The sequence below is a fragment of the Actinia tenebrosa genome, unplaced genomic scaffold, assembly GCF_029948245.1.
Source record: "Actinia tenebrosa isolate PJP-AT-01 unplaced genomic scaffold, QUT_ActTen_1.0 PGA_scaffold6__47_contigs__length_16458017, whole genome shotgun sequence".
Classification (NCBI taxonomy): Eukaryota; Metazoa; Cnidaria; class Anthozoa; order Actiniaria; family Actiniidae; genus Actinia; species Actinia tenebrosa.
Window position 1 is genome coordinate 8,141,754 of NW_028292583.1, and position 24,630 is coordinate 8,166,383.

General features: G+C 36.9%; 3 protein-coding genes and 1 long non-coding RNA gene across 6 annotated transcripts; 2 read left to right on the forward strand and 2 right to left on the reverse strand.

Annotated features, from left to right (window-relative positions):
• The first annotated feature begins 297 nt into the window (after window positions 1-297).
• LOC116307636 (liprin-beta-1) lies at window positions 298-18,926 on the forward strand. Of its 2 annotated transcripts, XM_089038609.1 has the most exons (21): window positions 298-579; window positions 662-880; window positions 1,909-2,031; window positions 2,793-2,910; window positions 3,528-3,569; window positions 3,858-3,967; window positions 4,342-4,540; window positions 5,253-5,411; window positions 5,778-5,830; window positions 6,175-6,278; window positions 6,360-6,461; window positions 6,985-7,192; window positions 14,091-14,148; window positions 15,604-15,692; window positions 15,766-15,839; window positions 15,968-16,016; window positions 16,310-16,435; window positions 16,741-16,929; window positions 17,109-17,297; window positions 17,370-17,432; window positions 17,841-18,926. In XM_089038609.1, the coding sequence occupies exons 1-21, from the start codon at window positions 322-324 to the stop codon at window positions 17,916-17,918; spliced, it is 2,610 nt and encodes an 869-aa protein (XP_088894735.1). In that variant the 5' UTR covers window positions 298-321; the 3' UTR covers window positions 17,919-18,926. The 2 variants fall into 2 exon arrangements, with proteins under 2 accessions (XP_088894735.1, XP_088894736.1); XM_089038610.1 differs by lacking the exons at window positions 298-579; window positions 662-880 and adding an exon at window positions 1,556-1,574.
• On the forward strand, window positions 7,204-11,781 carry LOC148905978 (uncharacterized). 2 transcript variants are annotated; one of them, XM_089038613.1, is made up of 6 exons: window positions 7,205-8,387; window positions 8,727-8,799; window positions 9,028-9,075; window positions 9,470-9,511; window positions 9,921-10,822; window positions 11,130-11,781. In XM_089038613.1, the coding sequence occupies exons 1-6, from the start codon at window positions 7,704-7,706 to the stop codon at window positions 11,286-11,288; spliced, it is 1,908 nt and encodes a 635-aa protein (XP_088894739.1). In that variant the 5' UTR covers window positions 7,205-7,703; the 3' UTR covers window positions 11,289-11,781. The 2 variants fall into 2 exon arrangements, with proteins under 2 accessions (XP_088894737.1, XP_088894739.1); XM_089038611.1 differs by having other exon boundaries at window positions 7,204-8,387; window positions 8,727-9,075.
• Window positions 11,284-13,616, reverse strand: LOC148905979 (uncharacterized). Its single transcript, XM_089038614.1, has one exon. It carries the CDS (start codon window positions 13,593-13,595, stop codon window positions 12,093-12,095), a length of 1,503 nt encoding a protein of 500 aa, XP_088894740.1. The 5' UTR covers window positions 13,596-13,616; the 3' UTR covers window positions 11,284-12,092.
• Window positions 18,927-19,270: 344 nt separating the features above from the next.
• LOC148905980 (uncharacterized) lies at window positions 19,271-20,715 on the reverse strand. Its single transcript, XR_016121483.1, has 2 exons — window positions 20,531-20,715; window positions 19,271-19,740 (listed from the first exon to the last, which is right to left on the reverse strand). It is a non-coding gene; the product is annotated as an uncharacterized LOC148905980 (long non-coding RNA).
• Between the last annotated feature and the right edge of the window lie 3,915 nt (window positions 20,716-24,630).

Below are 24,630 nucleotides of genomic sequence, written 5' to 3' on the forward strand. Positions count from 1 at the left end.
TTAGTCTTTCCATTTCGATCTTTCCATTTCGATCGGTATTTGTTTTTATTATATTATTCCTCCCACTCACACACACACACTATCAAAACACGCTTCTATGAAATGACAGTCCATTGGGATACCTGTCCTCCATTTTATCCATCCCAATCTTATATAAAAAGACTTTATATCAAATCGAATTACTATGACTAACTGACTGACTGACTGACTGGGTGTCGTGTCCGTCAATACCAAACAATACATGATAATGAGGCTATTTGCTTTGATTAACCGCTGACACCCGTAAGGACCCACACAAGTCATAAACATTAGGACAGCAAGATGGCGATGATAGCAAATGATGCAGCCACAATGTTAGCCGAAGCCTTAGAAAAAATGGACGGGCTTATATCCGATGACCAGATGATGATGGAAGGATTAAAGCCAAGTTCTCTATCTTTTTCACCTAATGATCAAATATTAGGTTTAGCAGAAGATTTACGCAATGCTCTAATGAGTGTGGTTCCCTCGAATCGTCCAAATATCCGAATCCCGAACAAGACCGCTCAGTTTCTCCTGGATTGGTTAAAATCACTTTTGGTAAGAAGAATTAATGCATGGTAATTTTTCTGTGAGAGTTAATTATGCCAAGTTTATACCAAATTTTTTTTTTCTGTTGTAGGAGCCAAATGGTAGCAGCCAGAAGTCAGGAATTTGTAGCAATGGCGAAGTTTCTCGTGCACAGATCGAGCGACTAGAAGAAGAAAAGGATTCTCTAATCTTACAAGTGAGCGTTTTGACAGATCAAGTCGAAGCACAAGGAGAGAAAATGAGGGAACTTGAATTTACCCTTGAGGAACAAAAGATTAAGGCGGAAGATTTAGAACAAGAACTCAAGAAAGTAAGTTATAACAGATCCGTTGTTCATTTGACTGTCGTATATGATAGCTTCTATTTGATGATTTCCGGTTTTTAATACGGCGAGTAAGTTTTCTTCTGTTGTAATGTTGAGTACTTCAGAGCCTAAAACAAGTGCTTTTAGTTGATTGCCATTGGCGTTTTACTTTTTCTTTAGAGACTTTAATAATTGGTATTAATGTAAAATTGTATGTATTTTAATGAGGCAAAACATCACTGAAGTCGACAGTGGATCCTACCGACCGACAGCGTGCAGAGAGATAATTATCGCCTTTGTCAATAAATCCATCAGCTTGCATCTCTGTCGTACTTTAAATTGTCATAATATTTGTACAATGCCAAAACTAATTAGACTTTTTGTAGCCTAAGTCGTTTATAGATGTACACATTTAAGTACAATGTGGAAACTGATCGAACTTGTGATCCCATGAAAGGTTTATTTTAAGAAATCTCATTGGTGATCGACAATGTGTACGCATACATCCGTGTCAGTGTATAAAAACATTGTAGACTCATGTAGATTGTTTTTGTGGTGTTTAAAGTAGTATTAACCAGACAATAAGATATATAGCTGGTAATAAATGTTTTTAAATCCTAGCTTTTCTATAGGCCCTTCGAGGGAATTCTTTCTGGGGGAGGTCAATTTAGAGAAGAATAAAAAAAGAATTTAAGTTTTTGTAAGTTTACAAGTTACTATTTTATTATTTTATTGTCCTCCATATTAAGTTGGAATGAGATAAATAAAGCTATTGAACTAAATCATTCGTAAATGGTCATGTCATTTAATAGAGGTTTTGCACCATCACGTGATGGTAGCCATGTTAGATGGCAGGAACAATACATTAATTTTACATGAGAAAGAATTCCATTCCTTAGAACAAAGGGATTTTATTATTTTGTCGTCTAACCACAGGCAGTCCAAGCTGTATTATGGGTTTTGGCATGTGATGGTGCAAAACTGCTATTAAAGAGAAAATAACAGAAAATTGTGGTTATTATACTTTGCGACAGGAAACAGCCAAGTTGTCATCTTTTGACAAGGAGAGAGAACAGTTACTGGCAGAAATTTCTTGCTTGAAATCAGCAGCCAATCAGCCTAACCAAAGCATGACTTCAGATGAGGAAAATCCTAAGGTAAACAATAGCAGACTAGGGATTACCTTGATCCCAAACCTGACCTTAGTTGATGTATCATACAGTATTTATATCAGAGGATTATGCTGAATAACATAAAGAGATTACCTGTCATGAATGCTTTCAATAATAAAACATCGCCATCCCTCAGGGACTACGATAAAAATGACAATTACATTGTTGTGAATATTTCTTGTTTATATTTCTGAAAAAATATGCTCTGAAGGTCCCAGAGCTCAGGGAACACCTGGTCATTTTATCCAATGATTACAAAATATTTGGATCATGTTTCTGTGAAAGTGTGCCAAGCAGACTGGGCCTTTTTGGCAAATGATGAAAAATTTTTAGTGAAATGCCTATTCCTGGCTGTCAAATGTTTAGGTCAAGATGGATGATAGATCCATAATAAAACAAAGGTGCAGATATTAGATGACTATAGTTTATGGCACAGCCTTATCATAACTTAACCATACCATATAACAGTTTCACATATAAAGACAGATTGAACAAATTAATTAAGACATTTGCCCTCGAGAAGAAAGCTGGAGTGTGCTCTTTCCCATGTGTATGTTGTTGTCTTTGAGGATGGCCAGCTTTGATAAAATAATATAACAGTGCATATGTCATTTTAAGACTCTTCATTTAGTTTTTACTTATCTGTTTTCAATGACATCAGTGGGTAACATGTACAATACTAATCAAACTCACACTCCATATTTACTAATAACTCTATTTACATAAATCATGTTTGTTGTCTATAGGCTGTAGCAGAATATGAAGCCACGATTGCTGAAAAGGAATCTGAGATTGAACTACTGAAAGACCACATTGAGGTTCTGCTTGATGAACAGGAAACTCTACAAAGAACTCTTGGTGATGGTATGTACCGTTATTCTCAGGTGCATATTTATTGTATCTGAAACCCTGTACACCTGATGCTTAAAATCATTAGCCAATCTTCCAACTTTTTTCTCCTTGAATTTAAATCCCTGAAAACCTTATTTCTTTGATGACAAACATGAACAGCTAGCTAAAATATCGTGTAATAGATATATAATTACGTAAACACCTGTTTCATGAAATTAAAGGCTATTGCAGGCTTTTTTTTTTTTTGAGAGGAATAATAAGAAACATCTATTTATTTATTTATTTTTTCATTACATATGCAATGGCTTAAACACAAGCACATCATGTTTAACCTCAAATTAGTTCATTAGTCTATCACCTATTGTTCTCTGCTATATATATATTGTAATCTCACTTTACTTCACCATCACTGATGATGGCAGTCAAACCTGCCAAAACATGTTGGTTTAAAACTGCCAAATATCAAAAGTGTTGTTGTTTGTCTAGAATTTTTAATTCACTTGTTGCTGCTTAGACCTTTTGGAACATCTATTTCCTTTCACTTTACTTTAAACTCAGGTCCGGTACCCATCGCAATAAACTGGTTAAAGTTGAAAGATTAATTTTTTTGTGATTATAATTGTATATAGGCCATGCTTCATCAGGGCTGAAGACACAACTTAGGGAAAAAGGTATATTATTCACAGGGATAATAAGTAAATACAGTAGATTATATTGGTTTTATTTGTCTATACATATAGTATTAATTTATGGTCATAATTTCTGATAGTTTGTTTTAATTACAGCATAATTCTCTTTTCCTCATGTTCAATCATACCATCTTGCCTGCGTCAGTTAGAATACCACATAATGTGATGTTAATATTGATGCTTTAAGATCTTACTGTGATAACATACAATAGATATTACCATGGTTAGCCATTCCTCCTTAAATTGACTTGTTAAGTCGGGTTTTTTTAGCTTCTGAGGTCAATAAGCTCAAGCTACAAGTTGAGACTCTGACAGCAGTAGTTGAGGATAAAGAGAGCAAACTCAAAGAACTCCAAGGAACTGTTAGCAAGTTCAAAAGAGTGAGTCAGTGCAGCTATTTTGAAGATTACAGTATTAACTTGTTTAAACGCTGTGGCAATAATCCATATTTTTTTAGGGTTTCATATGTGACATTAATTCCGGGACTGTGCTTATTCAGGGGCAGAACTTATTAATAGTTTACTGTAGGTCTTACGTGTAATGCTTATTTGAGGGTGGCCTTTAATCAGGGCGGCACTTAATTGAGTAAATATGGCATGTCTAGTGATTCTAGTGACATTTACAAAATGGGTAATAAATAAATCGCATTGAATAAGTTTATGACCATCAGATATTGATACAAAGAACCAAGAATAACACCAGCTCCATAGGACAGGAAAGTTCCAACGAGCAGACAATTAATTTTATATTGTAGGTTGAAGATTTGGTTGTACGTGCCCATCAGAGGAAAGGTTCTGAAACCAGTCAGTCAGCTGGCACTGAACTGTCTCTGCCAGACTCCAACAGTCTTCATAGCTCAGAAGGGATTCTCTCTCCTGAGCCTACAAGTACTACTCCAGATAGTGCTGTTGAGTCATCTGGTCCCTCACCAACTCCTCATTATCTACATCAAGGTTTGTCTTTTAATCACAGGAAGCCTAATTTAGATAAAAGTGCTAAGACGAAAATAAAACCTAGTAAATATATCATTTATTGAAAAAGAGGAGTCTAAGATATGTTTAAGCATGTTAAATAATTCAAGTGAACGGGAAAATCAAGCAAAAACACAGTCCAATATTTTTTCCCCCTCATCATTTGTTTTCCTATATAGTAATTTTCACTCATGGTCATCCTTTCTATAAAGATGTAGAAAATAATGTATTTTCATCTAGAAGTTTTATAGATTGGGCCTCCTTTGGTTTGTACTAATTATCTGTACACATGTACACTCTGTGTTACAGAGATTGGACTTATCTAAGGAGTAGACAAGTCAGAAGTGAGGCTTGTAAAAAGGATAATGAATTGTAGCACGGTCATGAAGCTTTCAGAGACCCAAATGCAAGGGCAGATCCAGGGGGGGCAAAGGGGGGCTGAATCCCCCCCTTCAGCAGAAAAAAAGGATGCTTTTTTATATTGTTTTCCGTTGTTGACGGAAGAAACTAAATTAGCCTCCCCTAAACTCAATTAGCCCCCCTAAACTCAATTAGCCCCCCCTAAAATTTTGGCTGGATCCGCCCTTGAAATGCCAATTGATAAATCAATATGAATTATGACTTTTAGCCCTGTCTGGAAATAAGCCATTTCTATTATTTAATCATTAACAATTGAATATGATTAACTTACTAGACTCCTACATGCAAGCCGTCACTAATCCAGTGACACCAAGCCTGCAAGCAGTTAAAAATCCCCAAAAGCCAAGTAAACCTCAGTCAGGAATCAGAAGCTCATTTGGCAAAGGGTTTTTCAAAACAAAAGGTCCAAAGAGCTCTAGTGAACCTAATATAGGTAAGTAAACAATAAATGAGAAGCTTTTAGTGTGATATTTCAATGGTAGTGCTCATGAAAGACCAACTTTTTAGGTCTATAATTAAAAACAAGTGTTCTTTGTTTGTTTGTTTTATAGTTTGAAGTGTGATGTACTACCATTATGCAAACCTTGATTCCCTCACTTGTTTGTTTGTTTCTTCGTTCGTTCGTTCGTTCGTCTGTCCATCCGTCTGCCCATCCGTTTGTTCCTTCGTTTGTTTGTTCGTTTGTTTGTCCTTCTGTTCATTCATCCATCCATTCGTTCATTCGTTCATTCATTGTTTTTCCATTTGTTCGTAAATTATGAAAATGTTGGCCTACTGTCACTGTTGTGTTTTTCTTCAGCTAAAGTTGAAAGGTCTGCTGATGGAAAGAATGGAGTGATACCACACAACAAGGTAACTAAAGCCATTAGTTGACTTAGACCTACAACTATAGCATACTGTCACAAATAACTTTGTCTTTTCTATATGGCTCTTTCTTTATTTTCCCTCCCTCCCTCCACATAGTCATTCTTCCCTCCCTCCACATAGATATTGATCCCTACCTCCCTCCAGCCATCCATTGATCCCTCGCTCATTGAAACACCCCTTCTTCCATGTATCCACTTATCCCTCCTACCCTTCCTCCATGTATCAATTCTCCTTTCCCTCTCCCTTCTTATTCCTACTTCCTTCCTTCCATCCTTCCACCAATCGATCCCTTCTTTTCTTTCATCTGTCATATGTATGATAATCCATAGGAAGAGGCACAAGAACCACAAGTTCCTAATGAACCAGCATCACCAGAAAATCACAGAAAAGAAAAGAAATCCCTTGGAAAAACGATAAACAAAGCCTTTGGAAAGTAGGGCTAACTTCTAACTTTCTTTTTAACAATCATTCAAGTTTAAGGTCTTTTTTTAAGTGTAGATTTGTTGTTTATCAGGTTACGACGAACCAAATCTCTGAGTGACAACCAAGATAACCGTATCAATCTCCCGCCATTGGACTTAAAAAGCCATAACAAAGTAGCAAAACCAGAATATGGGTGAGGCTTGAATTACTGCCTGATGTTCAGCTCAATCACAGCTCTGTTTATCTGTCTGTCTGTCCGTTTGTTTGTCTGTCTGTCTGTCCGTCAGTTTGTTTGTCTGTCTGTCTGTCCGTCAGTTTGTCTGTCTGTCCGTCAGTTTGTTTGTCTGTCTGTCTGTCCGTCAGTTTGTCTGTCTGTCTGTCTGTCCGTCAGTTTGTTTGTCTGTCTGTCTGTCCGTCAGTTTGTTTGTCTGTCTGTCTGTCCGTCAGTTTGTTTGTCTGTCTGTCGGTCGGTCCATCTGTCTGTCTGTCTATGGATCTGTCAGCCAGTCAGTCTGTCTGTCTGTCTGTCCGTCTGTTTGTTTGTCTGTCTGTCCGACATGCGGAACGAGGTAAAGAGTGGGTGTATTGAGTTGAAGTTTAGTATTTGCTTCAGCAATATTTCACTCAGTCATCACAAATTCAGTAAACGGCTTCATTTCAAATTTTCTTTCCGTTGTTCGATTTTCCACTGATTCTCGTGGTTCTGCTTCATTTAGGGATCAACTCGAGTTACCGTTCCATAGCTGGAGTACAGAGATGGTGATGAATTGGCTGGATGATCTTGGTTTAGGTTGCTACACAGAAGGCTGCAGGCAGACCGTCACTTGTGGGGAAGATCTGGTCAGAGCATCAGGCCCTGAACTCGATAAGATGTTAGGTATTAGACATCCGCTGCACAGAAAAAAACTACAGCTTGCCCTACAGGTAGGTTTTGCATATCAAACTTCGATAGGGCCAATTTTTTAGGCGCGCTGAATCGTCCTTACCATATCTTGAGGCCCGTATGGCAAGCCGTTACTGCCAAAAGGGATCGAGATTTTTTTAAGGGGGGTTGAAATTTTTTTCTTTGTCCAGATTAACTTTTTAGCGATCGAAATATATATATACACTGTTCAATTTTTTTATTCCAGCCTCAGTTGCTGCTAGCGAGTTTTTCTGCTTATTCTCGCTAGCGAGTTTTATCGAGGTGGAAATTCTCGCTAGCGAGTTTTTGAACCGAATTCTCGCTAGCGAGTTTTATCGAGGTGGAAATTCTCGCTAGCGAGTTTTATCGAGAAGATTTGCTACACAGGAAGCCCAATAATAAGTTCACTGATGACATCATAGATTACCCATGATTCATTTCGTTAAGCACATGGTTCTGTAATTCAAAAAAATCCTTCTTTGCTTTCTTCGCCTATTTCTTACGTGTTTTACCCTGCTGTTTTTGTTGGCTATGAATCCAACTGTGCGTAAATTGCTGGAAAATATTGCGAAACTAAGCGAGGAGCTACAAAAACCAACTTCGGGTTCACAAGCTGTTCAAGAACGGGAGGTTTCTCAAGCGTTCGGGAGGTCATCTTCACAATCTACTTCATCGCCATCATCGCAAACTAGCAATGCCGCGGCTTCGAGTTCTTTGGCTCAGGGATCCACTTTATTGGCGAGTTCCAGTCAAACCCAGAGATTTAGGCTTGGCTATAACTTTATGAGAAATAAAGGCGGTTCAAAATCAAGACAAAAACATAAAGTCCAAGCAAAGAAGGTGTTTTTGAAAGATGTTGTGTTACTTGGGGGGCCAAAAGATAGTGTAGTACCACGGCAAGGCACCAAAGTTCTCTTGATGGAAAACAAACACATAGTTTCAAGTGTGGAGTTTGACAAGAACTGGGATCATTCGACTGTTGTGGATAAGGTTAAAGGCTTGTTTCCCGACAAGCTTGGTGAATTTGATGAGGTAGAGTTATTGATGCCTGTTCATCACAAGCTTATGGTGCCTCAACTTTCTCCTGGTCAAACTTTAAGTGCCCAGCTAATTCAAAAAGTTTTTAAAGACAAGCCCATCTATGTAAGACCTCCGAAGGAATTACTGGAGATTTACGAAGAACCCCCAAGTAAGAAGAAGTACGAGGAAATTGAGGTAAAGTTAAGCTTAATTTAAAGCCATGAAAAGTCATAGAAAAAGGAATTTGTATTTCTGCTTTATTCTTGAGTTCAACATGGCCATCGATGTGAAAAAGCATCTTTATATTAGTAATGGAGAAAAATTCAGCGTTCTAACGCAAATAAAAAGGAGTGGATTTAGCAAAAGCCATGCACAAATATTTTTAGCTGAAAATATTGGTGTATAATACCTAACTTTCTTGATAGGGGGAGGGGTGGGCTCACATAAACTCTGCCCTTGCCAAAATGATTTTTTTCACTTCCCTCTGCACTTAATTACAATTATCTAATGTTTTTTGCCATTTTTGATTACCAGATTCACAGTAGTGGCGATGAAAAAAATGATGATAAAAAAAGTGATGATGAATTTAAGTACTCTGCATTTCAAGGTGTCCTTAATAATTACTGTATTCCATTAGCCATTGTTACTCCTCATAATTGCAATGCATACAAATTTCCCTCTGCAGCTCATGTAGAAAACGAAAATATTTATTATACTTCAACCTTAGCGGTTGCAATCGGTGTGTTTTTAATAAACCTACCTATCTATATATCCATCCATCTATCTATCTATCAATTTATCAAAACCAATTGCAAAGTAATGTTTCTTTCTTCAGATCAAGCTGAATCAGCAAGGCCTATAAGTGAATCTATTGCAGCAAGTGGTACTGTAATTATTTCAAATTTTACTCAAATATCATTCCAGAACCCTTTGAAATAAGTTTAAGTGCAATCCGTTATTTACTTCAGTTGAGATATCCTTGACCAATATTAGGGTTAGTTTATATTTTCCTCAGAACAATCTGGATTGGCTGTTGAGGAATTAAGAAATGTAACTGGTAATGTAACCATTCATGTTAATCCATTTAAATTCATAATGTTAACGCCAGGAATGGTTTCTAATCAGGTTAGACCCTTAGCTAAATAAGTATGAAATGTAATGATCAGTGCTTGCATTGAGAATTTTTGTTAATATTTCACAATTAAAACTTGGGGTTACTTTGTGTTTAAAATAACTTAGCCCAGTACAAGAAATTTACTTTTTGTTCCTTTTCCCAGATCAAGCTACACTGCATAATGATGAAACCGCTGATAAAAATGGTACTGTATGCACTCATTGCAGAAGTATAAAATTTTTAGTCTATTTAACTAACTGGAGCCAGTCGTACAAAGGCTGAATAAAGTTATCCACCAGATAACTTTATCCAAATGTATAGTATTTGTATAGATTTCATCCACTGGAAAAGGATTTTCAAAGAACGAGCAAAGAGCTATAGGTACTACTAAGTTTGGCAGATTTTGGTCCAAGTCCATTAAGTTTCCAGAATAATTTGTCCTTCTTAACAAAGTAAAAACCTAACTGCAGCCTTTTCATATGAAGAAAAGATTTTAGTCAAAACGAGAGAGTATATCTATTTACAATCAAAGTTCTTTCATTCCAGGCAAAAAAAAAACTCATGTACTATATAATTTTTTTTTTTAAATGACAAGAATGTTTTTTATTCCTCAGATCAAAGTGAACTGCCCAGCAACCAACACACAAATCACTACCATCATGACTCAGAGACCCCTACCCCATTACCTACTGATGTCAGTTTCTATGATGCAATAATCGAGGAAATCAATAAAAAGGAACTCACTGATCCTGTAGAAATCTTAAGACTTCTACAAACACATCTTGTTAAGGGAAGAGATCTAGATGTTGTTGATGTAAGCAATAGCTCAGAAGGTGCCACAAATTACATTTGTGTAGACCGTGAGAACATTCTGAAGACAACCTTTTCAGAACTAGAATCCATTGAGAATTTTTTGCTAACATTTGAAGTAGACTTCATGGGAGAGTTGGCCAAAGATTTTGGTGGGCCCAGAAAAGAGTGGATCCGTCTTGTAAATGCTGCAATGAAAGACAAGTACTTTGACAAGGGTCTGAGAGAGTACCTTTCTGATGAATATTACTATGTAGGGATTATGCTGGGAGTGGCACTCCTGCAAAATGGCCAATTGCCAACTATTATTCCTGAAGACATGATTAACCAGCTGATATACCCAAGCATCAACAAGTGCATTGTCAACCTACAAAAAGGGCTTAACAAGTTTGGATTGGTTAGAATTTTCCAAAGAAAGCCTGTGTTACTTTATCTCCTCAAACCAAGGAGTGAAACGTTGAATGCAAAAATGTTGATTAAGTTGCTATCTCCAGTTTTTGCCCCAGACGGTTCTACTGCACATTCCAAAGAAAAGGAGGTCTATGCAATTTTTGTGAAGTACATCAGGCAAGTTGCAAGTGGTAGACGGGCACCAGTGATGTTGACTTCCATATTGGCCTTCGTCACTGGAGCAGAAGAGGAGCCAGTTCTTGGTTTTGCCAAGCATCCAAGTATCACATTTGCCCATGGATGGACAAACGACCTGGTAATCTGGCCTTTGTTATTTGCTTCTATTATTTGGAGTTCTTAAACACTATTCATACTTTGAAGTGATGAATGGTGCTTGATGACAATTAAGGTGTCCAAAAATTGGAAAAAGAAAGAAATGGGTTGTATTTTTGATGCGTTGATCCCAATAATTCAGCCAAATAATGTTTCCTAAAAATCTTAGCATATGTTGGGGGGATAGGGCAATTTGGTTAGCATAAGGAAATGCATGTCTACTTGAAATCTTTGGGATGATGATGATAAGACAGTGATATCTAATACCATACATTTTTATTATACTTCAGGCATCAGAAAAGTCTGTCTGTTATATACCAACAGCTCACACCTGTACCAACAACTTAGTCCTTCCCAGAGGACCACTTCTCAAAGTTTTACCTTCTGAAGAGAAGCTGTTTGAACTGTATGATCTAGCCTTTGCCAACAACCATTTTGGTGTCATGTGATTATAAAGATATTTATTCATACAAGAGACTTTTTGCTATTCATGCCATAGTTAATACTTTGCTTTTAAGCATTTATCATTATATATTAATGTTGTGTTCAAGTTAATGGAAATATTCCCATGCCTTGGCTAAGTGGCTAAATTGCTTAATGCACTGAGTGTCAATACCTATTAATAGGCTAGAATTGTTTCCCTAATTACATTGTTTTGTTTACATTGAATTTTCGGATCAAGCAGTTCACTTTATTGATTATTACTGTATGTCTAGAAACAAAAACTGTTTTTAAACAGTTCAAAACAACAAGCATTACATTTATAATATCATATAACACTTTGGGGTTTCAGATTAAATTTTATCATTTTGTTGCTGACATATGTTTTGCTGTTTCACCATGTAGCACTAGATTTAAAAAGATTATTTGTTAAGGAAAAGATAGTTGGCAGTACTTAATAATAGTAAGTAATCATTTTGTGGGAATAAATTTTTATATCTATTTAGAGTATCAATCCTTATTTTACAAGCATCAGAAGGCACATGGTTATGAACACAGCCTAAACAAAGAATCATATTCTTTAGGGAATGACACATGGCCTGAATCTTGAAAAACAGTGTAACGCAATGAATAGGGTTTATCCAGATATTCACTTAAGGTTGGACGTGCGTGTGGAGGGAGGAGGAAGGGGAATAAGATCGATAATCATGGTGTTGATAACGTGAATCAAGAATATTATGCTTTGAAGAATTCCAAACCTTGACAAATCATTATTTCTACTAGCCTTCATACTTGTTTTGCACAACGGCATTCTATTCTAAGGTATCAATGAAAGAACGTGTAGCACAAAAATGATTAATTCCAGAGTCACCATCATCAGTTAATGGATTTACAGTTCTTTCTAATTGTGCCATTTCAATCTCTCCAAGACTAAAGAGACACTCAGGGACAGCAACGTTGTTGACATCAGAAATGTCAAGAGGCATTACAGTGTCATAATCAATTCCATAGCTGTCAATATCAAAGTCCAGCACACTGTCACTAGGGTTTGCTATCATTCCAGAATTCCAGAGAGCAAGTGGTGAACAGTGACTTGCTGTTCGCATGCCATGATAATTCCACTGTTCATTAAATTCGTAAAGTGACCTTGAAATACGGGGGAGATAAACATAGTGGAGAGCAAAGATGTCGATTTCATCATTGGAGTTGAGTATTCTGTGTTGTTCCATGTGTCTGAAAATGGCCATATAGTAATGGTTGACAACACGATTGACCTCCCTCCATAGCCTTTCAATCCTTGTATTGTGCACACTCCTGCCAGTAATAAAACTGCCTCTCCCTGTACCGCGACATGCAACCATGAACCTTGCTACATCCCAGTTCTCCACACCACAGTCACCTCTAACTCGACTAGGAATACCATAATTGTCTACACCTTGTTGAAAAAAATGGAGTGCAGTTTCAGCTAAGTTGTTATTTGCACATTTCAGGAAGATGATTGTTCTACTGTAGCCATCTACACAGCCATGAATTACAAAACGCCAACTGATCAATTTATGATTAGTGTCAATGTGCCATAAACAGTTGGGTGCTGGGACATTGTAAACACGACGTTGTATTGAATTGTTCCTCCTGAACGCCCTACCAACAGGATCAAGGTGGTACAATCGCTCTCTAATCTTCCAACGTTGAACGTACACTCCCCTACTCTTTAGACTTCCACGGATATAGCTTTCTCCTGCTCCTGGAGTGAGTGATGCTACTTCTTTAAGGACCTCATCCAACTCTGAGTTTGTAATCTGTGAGAACGTCCGGTTTAAATTAAATTGCTGTACTCGTCGGTACAGTGTTCGTTCACTAATATTCAAGCAACAAGCTATTTGGGACCATGTCATCCCGGTTTCTCTCAGACTCTCCAGCTGTTGCTTTGTTACTACAAATTTTGGGCGCCCCATGGTCTCCTCGGTGGGAAGCTGGTAGGTTGATTCATGGCTTTCCTCTTCTTTCTCGGCTGAGGATAGCCATTTATGGTAAGAAAAGTCATATAGCTCTTTTACCAGCCGGAGATTTTCACTGTCGGTAGTATTGCTATCTTGGTTGTCGTTATTGTTCTTAAACTCCAAATCATAAATAATTCCTGCCAGGATGCCTAAATAGTATTCCAATTCCCTACGGCGATATTCAAGTAGTAGCAGGTCAGTACAACCTTCCAGTTGCTGCAAAACTTTATCAATACCAACGAAAAACTCCTTTAGTTCTTCTTTGTGCGAGAGCGCCGCCATCTTTGATATATCACTCTGACCCAAGCCCTCCATACGCGCCAGTATCACGTGTCATTGAAGCATGAAGAAAACTCGCTAGCGAGAATTTCCACCTCGATAAAACTCGCTAGCGAGAATTTCCACCTCGATAAAACTCGCTAGCGAGAATAAGCAGAAAAACTCGCTAGCAGCAACTGAGGCTGGAATAAAAAAATTGAACAGTGTATATATATATTTCGATCGCTAAAAAGTTAATCTGGACAAAGAAAAAAATTTCAACCCCCCTTAAAAAAATCTCGATCCCTTTTGGCAGTAACGGCTTGCCATAGGCCCGGACACACGGTACAGCATACTACAAGATGGAGTTTTGGTGCATGCGTTTCGGTTTTTGAGCCGTGTCCGCTTTGTACATACACGTGCTGTGATTTAACATCGTACATTTGCCGCTCAATAGACCTTTCCCGAATTCGCTTGACTGGTCACGAAACAATGGTTTCAAGTCGAGATTCTCAGATTTTCATGTCATGTTAACCTTGTTCTTATTTTTAGGCTTTGGTTTCTGACAGCCCAGACATCATGGGACGGCTAAGCAACCATTGGGTGTTAGGTAAGATATTTATTAGATGCATCCGGCGTTGAACCAATCAAACCGGGAATCCATTCATAATATTCGGCCATGGAGCATAACCCACTTTTTCATCTCTCCTATTTATTTCAATGTCTGAAATTTTTTTTTGTGACAATACGTGGGCAACCATTTCTTAAAATAAGTTTAATTTAATTTAATTTAATTTACATCTTTTATGACGCATTTCGCTACGCCTCAATGCGTTTACAATGTGTATCACAAATAAACTATAATTAAGACGTAATAATTATAATATATATATATATAGATAACTAGACTAAAATGTTATAATAATGATAATCTAAAACAAATTAATTAATATATAGCTAATATAAAAGTGTGGTTAAAACAAATATAGGGTTAAAATTAATATAGCATAATAAGATAGCATAATCTGTATTTCATAAGGACGCAATAGATCAGTCAAAAGCTTCTTTGAAAAGATATGTTTTAACTAAAGATTTAAACTGTTTAACAGTCTCAGCATTTTTTATTATTTCTGGTAGGTTATTCCAGAGCTTAGGCGCAGCGATAGGGAATGCTCTATCGCCATAAGTAGATGTAAATGATTTAGGAACTATCAATAGCTTCTTAGAAGCAGAGCGTAAAGCGCGCTTAGGTGTATAAGATTCTAATAAACTGTTTAAATATGTTGGTGCATAACCGTTAATAATCTTAAAAATAATTAGTAAGACCTTAAAAGTTATTCTTTGCTTAATAGGCAGCCAATGCAATTGGCGTAAAACAGGAGTTATATGTTCTCTGCGCTTAGTTTTAGTTATTAGTCTGGCAGCTGAATTTTGCAAGCGCTGCAACTTATTTAATTGCTTTGTAGGTAAACCATGCAAGACGCTATTGCAATAGTCTAATTTAGAGGTCACAAAAGCATGTACTAGGCGTTCTGTGCTCGTTTGATCAAGATACTTCCTAATTCTACCAATATTTCTAATTGCTAATGAGGCTGTGCGGCATAGATTATTCACATGACTAGACATAGTAAGATGTCTGTCAAAAATAACTCCGAGGTTTCGTGCTTCCGCATTAATTGATATGAAATGTTGACTAATACTGATACTAGAAATAGGAGCGTGGTTTGAAAAACGAGAATAAAAATGAACGATCTCAGTCTTAGAAGGATTGTTACTAAGCCTATTTTCTAGGAAAAAGGACTGAATGTCATTAATACATTGTTCAAGATTGTTTATAGCAGAATGTCTATGATATATATTCTAATATAATGTTTATAGTCATATAAACATTTGGCAAACGCAGTTGTAAAGACTGTGGTGGTGCGAAAAAATTGAATATCCCCCTCAGTCGGTGTTTATTAAGTTATCGAGACTAATTTTGCTTTGACTTGCATGTAAGAAATGAGGGTCAGAGCTGTTATGCTGTTTTTAATAGTGTCTGTCTGTCTGTCTGTCTGTCCTGTAGGTTGGCTTGAAGACATAGGTTTGCCTCATTACAAGGATACCTTCAGCGATGCCTGTGTTGATGGTCGAATGTTAAATTACCTCACTATTGTAAGCACAGTTTCTAACAAACCCAACAAAAATGAAATAAGGTTTCTCATTTTCATTTTTGCTATCCCATTAGGACGATTTACAACAGCTAAAAGTTACGAATGCCCTGCATCACATCAGTATTCAGCGTGCCATCCAATGTTTAAGGTCAGTGATATTTCAGACAGGCTGAGTTGTCGTTCTACTCATTCTCTTGTATCTTTGTTTTTACATTGAGCTTACGACAATGTAATGAACGATACAATCACTAAAGTAGTTTGTTTTCCAACTCTCAGATTTAATAATTTCCATCCCAATTCACTGAAGCGATACCCAATTGACGAAGTAAGTAAAGAACACTCACGGTAACTAACCTCTTATATTAAATCATGAATGTTATTCACTCAGTTAAATTTGATCGTACCAGTATGGCCTTTTCTGAGTTCAACAAGTAAGGTGCATTCTGGTCTATCTTGGGTACAACGAAGAACAAGATTTTCTCCCTGGGCCTAAACCAGATTGTACCATGTTCGCGACCTCAGAAAAGATCTTTCGAGTAGACTTTCTCGTGTTTTATTGATTGAACTTCAGGAACGCCTTGAGATCACTGACCGTTTATCTGAATGTTTTTCTTGCAGTCGTGGCAGAAAGGAGCAGACGTATTGTTATGGACTAACGGACGAGTGGTTGAATGGTTGAGACTGGTTGATTTAGCTGAGTATGCGCCAAACCTACGAGGGAACGGAGTACATGGAGCCTTAATGGTTAGTAGCAACACTTGAACGACACTTATATCCTTGAAGTACCGGGTGCATGCCATGAAGCATTTCTGAATCAGTCTTGAGATTAGAATGATGTTTGAACCAGCTTCGTGATTTATCTTGCTATTCTTGTTGCCTTTTGCAAGGATTCATTTGTCTTACATGCTTTTTTCTTTTGCTTTATCACAACGTTACCTTATCGCCTTTTCCAAGAGACCATGATCTATTCCTTTTTCCAAAATGGAAAGAAAACGTGTTGTAGGTTATGTATCGTGCCTGAAGATAAACCAGCCTGGTTTTGTTTTCAGATACTAGAGCCAAGATTTACAGCAGAAACACTAGCTGCCCTGTTATCCATCCCGACAACAAAGTCCCTATTAAGAAGGCATTTAGCGTCACACTTCCAGTCCCTCGTTGGTCCTGCATGTTTCAGGTTGAAAGAACAAGCCGCCAACTCGTCGTCTTTTACACCGCTAATGCCTGATACCAAACAAAAGGTAACATGCTGAGCTTACATGGTCTTTTAGTTTTTTATTATTAGAAAAGATAGGTATTCAGGGGTAAAGTATGGGGCGGGGTGCATCTGTGGCTACCGCACTCTTCACGAAGTACGAATAAAACTATAGCGTCAGGATATTAGAGTTGAAGCCGCTGACATTGTATTAACTGGTTTTAGGTTATCAAGAAGAGTAAATCCTTAGGAGCGTTAGGACGCGGTAAGAAAGGTGTTGGCTCCGCCGAGCTCGATAACTATGTGTGTCCCTTGGATTTCGATATCCCACAAGAACTGAAACCAACTGTGACGAGACCCAGGCGAAAATCTGATGAAGAATATAGTAGAACCAGAAGGCATGATAGCGATGAGGTAAGATGATAGTTGATGATCGCTTTGTGGTTTACGTCTGACAACTACATGTAACATGGTTGTTTATGGTAGTTCATTGACAGCAAACGACCGACAGCCATTGGAGCCTTTTCGAAGGAACTCGATTCACTAACGGTAGCGTATTGAATTTCTACTGTTTTAGTTTGGCTAGTACATCTATCTACCCCTCGCCATTCCTACACACACTTATACTTATGTTTATCTATTTCTTATAAGTATGGATACTTTTAATTGGAAGACCGACCTTAATGATGTCCTTGTATTACAACAACTTTTCCTTCAAAGTAAAGACACATAAACCTCTATAGTGAATTTCTTACCGCCCTTTCTGGGTTTTTTTTTTTTTTTTTTTTTTTTTTTTTTTTTTTTTTACAGTTGCCTCAGTTTCTCTTTTGTTTCTTTCTTTTTCGATTTTTTTAGTTTTGTTTCTTAGTTTTATTCGTTTGTTTGTTCAAGAATTGTACGAAGTTTTTGTCTTTTATAGGAAGGATTTTTATCTTTGTATTTTTTCTTTCTTTATAGCATATGCTCGACCACGACGTTCATACACAAAAAAATGGCAGCACACTCGTGAAATACTCGGAAGTAACTCTTCAATAACTCGCAAATTGGCCGTGGGCCGCTCGTAACTCTCTTATAAGCAATCCAGGAAGGTGCACAGCAATATTATCCATTCCAAGGATAAGACTGGGTCAAGTTGACAATGCAGTGCATCAAGGCGGCCTCTATTTTCAAGATAGCGTCTATTTTTATCCGCTGAAACAGTCCCCCAAAATGCAATGCAAATCCAACTCGACCCAGTCTTTTACTCAACATCGGAATCACGGTCGTATAGTACTCGATACTTTTTTAAAAAGGCTCGCCTCGCATCAAGATGCACGTCTTCATTGTTTTTATCAAACTTCGATTCATAACGAATTTTTAAATTTTTCAGAAATTAAGAGTATTTTTATATTCGCAAATATATGAAATTCAAGTTGGATTATTTTCTTACTTAGCTGATGTAAATATGATTGTTTATTATAGTTTCCTGTTACTACAATTATTTTCTTATCAATCGAAACCATATCTTAGTTAAGTAGCCTTCCCCACTCCCACCACTTGGAATAGTAAAACCCTGTGCTTCAAATCTATTATCCCTTAATCCTTTATCTACTGCCGGGCTCCCATTCACCTGGAAAAGTAGGGGAAAGGTCTACGAACTGTCAATGAATGATATGTTTGGTCAGGAAAATTTATAAATTGTAACAAAAGTTACGGATAATTATAAGGGATTTTGTTTTACCAGAATAGAGAGTGGGTACGTTGTCAGTACTAGCCTCCCGTCAAATACGATAGGATGATTCAATGGCAGTACTTGCAGTTACCATTTTATTTTATTAGGAACGTACGTTTTTTATAAGGGGGTGGGGTGGTGGGGGACTGGGGTGATACAAAGTAGGATCATCAGAAAAAAAATGGAATTTTTGTGGTGGTATTCGGCAGGGTCAGTGACGTAACATGATGTGTTATGGTTAAGTACCATAAATATTAGAATAATTTATAGACCTTGTAACAAATATGCGCAAGAATTGCAAAGAAAGAAATATATACTTTGCCATAACAAAGTGTCTGGTGTTTTGGCTTTAACAATTTAACTCGTTTCATATGGGATTTTAAAAGTGACACGCCTTACAGCTGATCTGAAAAAGTGACGTAGAAATAACGTCACTCTGAAACAGAGGTCATAAAAAATTTCCTTTTTTACGAGGGTAGCACTTAATAGCCAGTGGCTAACAAACCTGTGGCCCTCATTCCATGATCGATTTGGAATTTAGGACTTGATTTTTGCGGAGGGAGGAAAACCGGAGAACCTGGAAAACCCTCGAAGCACAGGAGAGAACCAACAAACGACTCTACTCATGAAGTCAGAAAAACATGCCCACCATTATTGCAATAAAAATGAGACTCGTTAGTTATTGCACCACTGTCGTTATCAAGCAACTTCATGTTTTTCCCCATTTGGTGGCCTGAACATCTATGATTTTAAAAGGAAAAGCGACACCACATTTTTTCTCATGTGCTGGTTGACTGTAATAAATACTTCATCAATGCCATTTTTTTGACTAGTTTTGATTTTACAATTATTATATTTCAATTGACTTATTACTTTATAAATATCCGTCTTAAAACTACCATATATTTCTACAAATTTGTTGCTGTTTTAGTTGTTATCCTCTTCTTCACAAATCGAATTAGAACTGTCTTAATTATATTTCCTTCGTTTTTTACTTTCCTGTGATTGTCATCTCTATTCGTATTCACATTTTCATAGTCTTGAATCCAGGTCCAAAGGTTCGTCATTTGAAGGATTCGTTGAATGACAGCCCAGGGTTCTTGCCACAGCACAAATATCTTTGGATCGTTCTTCAGCGACTACTCGCTACCGATGAAAAGAGAAAATATCAATAATTAGAACAGCCGGGAGTTCCAAGACACATTCAATATTGTTACTACATACGATACACTGCCCCAGCGAGTTGCAATGCAGCCGCTGCCTGTTTAATTTCACTAGGGAAAATGGGATGTTTTTTTTTTCAATTTGTTCAGTGTTTTTCTTTTTGGTTTGCAGTTTTACTCTTTGAGTTAAAAGTTGGAGGGCGGGGGCTTCAGAGCATGGGGAGGGTCGTCAGCTAAAACTAAAGTAAAGTACCGATATATTCAACGTCGGTATAATTTCTTCAGTTGAAATTCAACTGCTATCAATGGAAGCCGACTGTGTGCACTTTACCCCTCAATAATAAAATATTACACTTTGGTGGAGGGCCAAACCTTTCTATTCTGACGAAAGCTTTTTGCCTTGTTGACTCAAGGGTCATTAAATAAACTTCTTACTGAGGGAAAGGGGATGGGCTAAGACCATCCTTCAAAACGCCTTCTGCGACTCGGCCTCATCCAGTGCCCACTGACAGTTTTAGATAGAACAGAATACACGTTATTCCTCAGTCCTCCTACCCCATAGTCCCCTTATCTCAATCATAGAAAATGCCTTCCCTTAGACCTACTTACTCGCATACCAAAGCTAAACAAATGTAAGAATACCTCTCGGCCTACTGCTGTTGCAAAAAACGTTGAAGTACATCAACTAGTTCATTGAATATTTTGTTACCAGAAGAACTCAAACTTAGAATTGTACTTGGTCAGTACTATAGAGTAAAAATCAAATGTCTTACCTTTCTCAGCAATTCCCGTTTCCTACAGCAAGGAATATCCCTGCATCCCGTACACACTGCCGAGGTAGCCGTCGCATGATCACAAACTAATGACAAAACAACTAAAATAAAACAAAAAATAAAGAAAAATACTTGTAGTTTAGACATCTTTGCTCTGTCCAGAAAATTCTTGTTTGTGATTTCGCCAACTTGTGATCAGTTTATATCTCTTTTTACACAAAGCCTGAAGATTAGTTTCATACTTGAAAAGATCAAATGAAAGTCGAGCATACAAGGTCCTTCAAGCTAGTTAGTCAGCTGGGGAGAACAAATATATTAATAGGACAAAGAAAGAACTCAAAAATAGTCCTTGATGAAGCCAAATTGAGAAGCAATATACGTGGTTTTGCGCGTCATAAACACAAACGATCTCTAAAGCCATAGGATTAAAGGATCTATCTTTCTCAAGCTGATGACGCTAAGTGCTACTTACAGCCTTAACAAAGATTTCCTTTTTCAATTGACTAGTGTTTGTAAGACTCAAGTGCTAGCTTTTAACACTGAAGACCGTGTACACTAACCAACTTTTTTTCAGGAATGATCCATATTTTTAGACTACAAAACGCCCTCTAGATTGGACTCAGACGGTACGACAAACGAAGAAGGAAGCGTACTTAAACCACCCACCATCCCACCATCTACCAACACGTTTTGCTATTACTAAGCTACAAAAATAGAATTTAAGATCATCTCTATATTAATACGAGAATATGATGAGGAATGATTTGTTGGTAACGAGACACTGAGCCTGGAAAAGTAGATATGTCAGTTTAATACTGAGTATTTGAATGGTTTTCGCCAACTGCTAGGAACATGAAAACTCTTAAGAATATGTGGAATTTAATTCCAAGGGCTTTCGCCCGGAATAACCTCGTTCCCAAGCACTATAACTTATCTATATTTCTATATCTTCATGTATTTCATTAGTGCCATGCGGTCCACATATTCTCATCTTTGCATCATAATTACCGCTACCTTACATCTATTTTACCCCGGCCTGCTCTCAGTCTGACCTCTAGCTCAGCTGGTAGAGCATCAGTAGTACAATTCCGAAGGTCGTGGGTTCGATTCCCAGCGAGGTCGGAAATTATTTTTCCGAATTTAATTCCAAGGGCTTTCGCCCGGAATAACCTCGTTCCCAAGCACTATAACTTATCTATATTTCTATATCTTCATGAAAACTCTTAATATAACTCTTAATGGAACAAATCTCATTTAGACCTGCTTTTTTGGTATTTTCAATAGATTAATTTAAAGCTAATGAAACATCCTGTCTTCTAGTTTAAGGCCTCGTGGCAACACACACATCATTACATCATCAGTGTTATCAAAACGTGCCTCCCTATCCTGGCCGCATTTATGGAATTTGTTTTAAATTGGCAATAACCTGCTAGATTGTCTATGCGGTATTTTGTAGCCAAGAACGTCATCAGAAATATTGTTTCATTTGGTAATGTCGTTAACTTGTGAATCAGTAATAAAGTCATTGATTATAATCGTGTGTAAAGAAAGTTTAGCTTCTTTGTTGATAGGGATATTATAAGATCCTTATATAGTGATTTTACTTAGCCCATAGTTAATATTAACTATGCACAGTAGTAGACACTAATCCCATTGCTTTCTTTTGTTTTACTTGGACTGTTAGTCACTAATTATACATACAATTTTACTGGCATCTCTGGTCTATTGGATGTAGGATACCTCTTGAATATACTTAGCACTCGGCTTGCTGGGTGCGGTCAATCTACAGCTCCGTCTACAAGATTGATAAGGATACCCCTAACATTACCTGCTCGGCAAGCTAACACATACAAAATACCAGCCATCACATATACACCACGACCTAACAAGTAGGTCCAATACCATCGTCACATTAAATACACCAAGAAAAATGCATGAAAACTGCTGTGTGCCTTTTGTAATGGGATTTCAAGTGTGTATGTGTAGAAGACCCAGCCACATCTTGAACTAATCTTCTGCAACAACATTTGAGGAGTTGGTTGTAGTGTCCTCTTGAGGTGTTTCATAACGAAGATTGTATGTCGACAAGGTGGAGCTAGCAAAATGTGCTGAATTTTAGTCATTCATTAAACATTGTTTTCTCACAGTTCTCACATCCTGTCTGTTCGATGGAGAATCGAACACTATTACTTGGGATTATACTTAACACGAAAAAAAAGGGTAAGAAAAAAACCCCGAATGAATGCTCACATCACCATGATCGTATCGTTTGACGTACAGCAAATAATATCAATTATATTTTCTTGTAAGAAAAAAAATAAAAAATAAATTAAAATATTAAAAAAAACTCAAAGATATTATTCCATAAATCTAGAAAGGACGGTCCAAGCTTGTATTGAACTCTTGTTCTTTAAGCACTATGGCCGGTCCATAGTGCTTACTGAGATCGCAGTACAAGTGAATATAGCACTCTTTAGGTCAGTCTCTACGTTGATTCGGGGTTTTCCACACGTTTCTTCGGTTCTCCTCGATCCCTCCTCAAAACGTAGTACCACCTAACACGATAATCTTTTGAATTCGATTTATGAGTACAGTGAGTCGTATCCCTGACTCAAAATCGTAACAAACGCGTGTGTTTTATATGTTATTTAAAATAAGCATCCCAAAAAATACTGCGAGATACAATGTGTTTGTGTAGCGTAGTTCAAAAACAATCTGAACCTGGATCCTATACTTGAAGTTAAACGTCGAACCTATGGATTACCTTTTCATACCAACAACAAAACACCGCAAGTTGTAAAAAGGGAGATAAGACGAGTATCTTAAGGAGGTTGGAAAGTGTTTTGTGCCTTCACATACACTTACAATTATAAACTAAAAAAAAAATTAATATGGCTATAATATGACAGCAAGTAAACCCGGAATGCAAGACTATAAACCAAAGATCACAATGAGCATGAAAAAATGATGTCAGACCCTTGGTATGCCATCAAAAATGTTCATTTAAAAAATCATAACTCAGGAACCAAATGGTGAAATTTTTTAAAAACCGGAATATTATAGTTTGTATCGTAATCTTCTTTTTGGCAAAAAAAGGAAAAAAAAATCTGTAATAGGAATTTCGTAAAAAAAAATAATAATTTGTTTGGAATAGTTCCCTCTTACAGAATTTTTTAAATTTTTCCTTAAGTTTTCAAAAACATAAACTAAAGCCATATGCAAAATTTGAAGAAATTTCACTACAGAGTTTTTGATTTTTTTCAGTTTGAATATTAAAAATTTATAGAGCGCGCGCTCAAGAAATACTGTTTCGAGCCTCCTTAAATACCCTCGAATAACTTATACTCAATGAATACCAATGAATACCCGCCAAGAACTGAGCTATTCTACATGGAGCGAGTGGGAAGGGAAGTTAAAAACATTCAATATAACTTAGCATTCTAGGGTTTAAAAAAATACGCAATCTATGAAGTATAGTCCTACATGTAGCTACTGCTTTATAGGCCAATAACAAAAGCAATAACAGTGAAGTAAGATATGATCAAAAGAAACAAATGAAAGGAATAAATGAAAAGAATAAATGATAATGATTAAAAAAACACGTAAAACAGTAAAACCGAAAAAGAAAAAATGTGTAGTTGGTAAAACAAAAATAGAAAAAAATGAATGTCACAGTGAAATTGCAAAAATGTTGACAAGTCTATACAAACTGAGACTAAGAGAACAGACATATGTCATACGAACTTTAATATTAACACATTGAACTGAAGAAATCAATTATAGAAAACGTCCCAGTATTTTGCCACATCTACTAGAAAAATATTTGTTTGTGTACTGTTTTGGCTTCAATTTTTTTAGATATAAACTTATGTAACTAATGAAGCTATCTATATTCGATATGGTATCCAAAAACCAATGAAGAGAATATTAGCTCACTCAAGTGTTATCTTTTATATAAAAGAGAGCAAAACATCAACCCGAACATACAGAAAATTGAGAATTTAATAAGTGTAGATACAACATATAAGCTTATAGGACATACGGTAGTTACTGAATATACAGATTATAGGCTTAACTTATAAAATAATCAGCAACATTTG

Excerpts from the sequence above, each read along its gene's own strand:
- LOC148905979 (XM_089038614.1), bottom strand. The coding sequence starts at position 13,595 with ATGGAGGGCTTGGGTCAGAGTGATATATCAAAGATGGCGGCGCTCTCG.
- LOC148905978 (XM_089038611.1), top strand. The coding sequence starts at position 7,704 with ATGAATCCAACTGTGCGTAAATTGCTGGAAAATATTGCGAAACTAAGC. Across the intron at positions 9,076-9,469 it reads TGAATCTATTGCAGCAAGTG|ATCAAGCTACACTGCATAAT; the intron begins GTACTGTAATTA and ends TCCTTTTCCCAG. Across the intron at positions 10,823-11,129 it reads ATGGATGGACAAACGACCTG|GCATCAGAAAAGTCTGTCTG; the intron begins GTAATCTGGCCT and ends ATTATACTTCAG.
- LOC116307636 (XM_089038609.1), top strand. The coding sequence starts at position 322 with ATGGCGATGATAGCAAATGATGCAGCCACAATGTTAGCCGAAGCCTTA. Across the intron at positions 3,570-3,857 it reads GACACAACTTAGGGAAAAAG|CTTCTGAGGTCAATAAGCTC; the intron begins GTATATTATTCA and ends GGGTTTTTTTAG. Across the intron at positions 15,693-15,765 it reads TGTTAAATTACCTCACTATT|GACGATTTACAACAGCTAAA; the intron begins GTAAGCACAGTT and ends CTATCCCATTAG.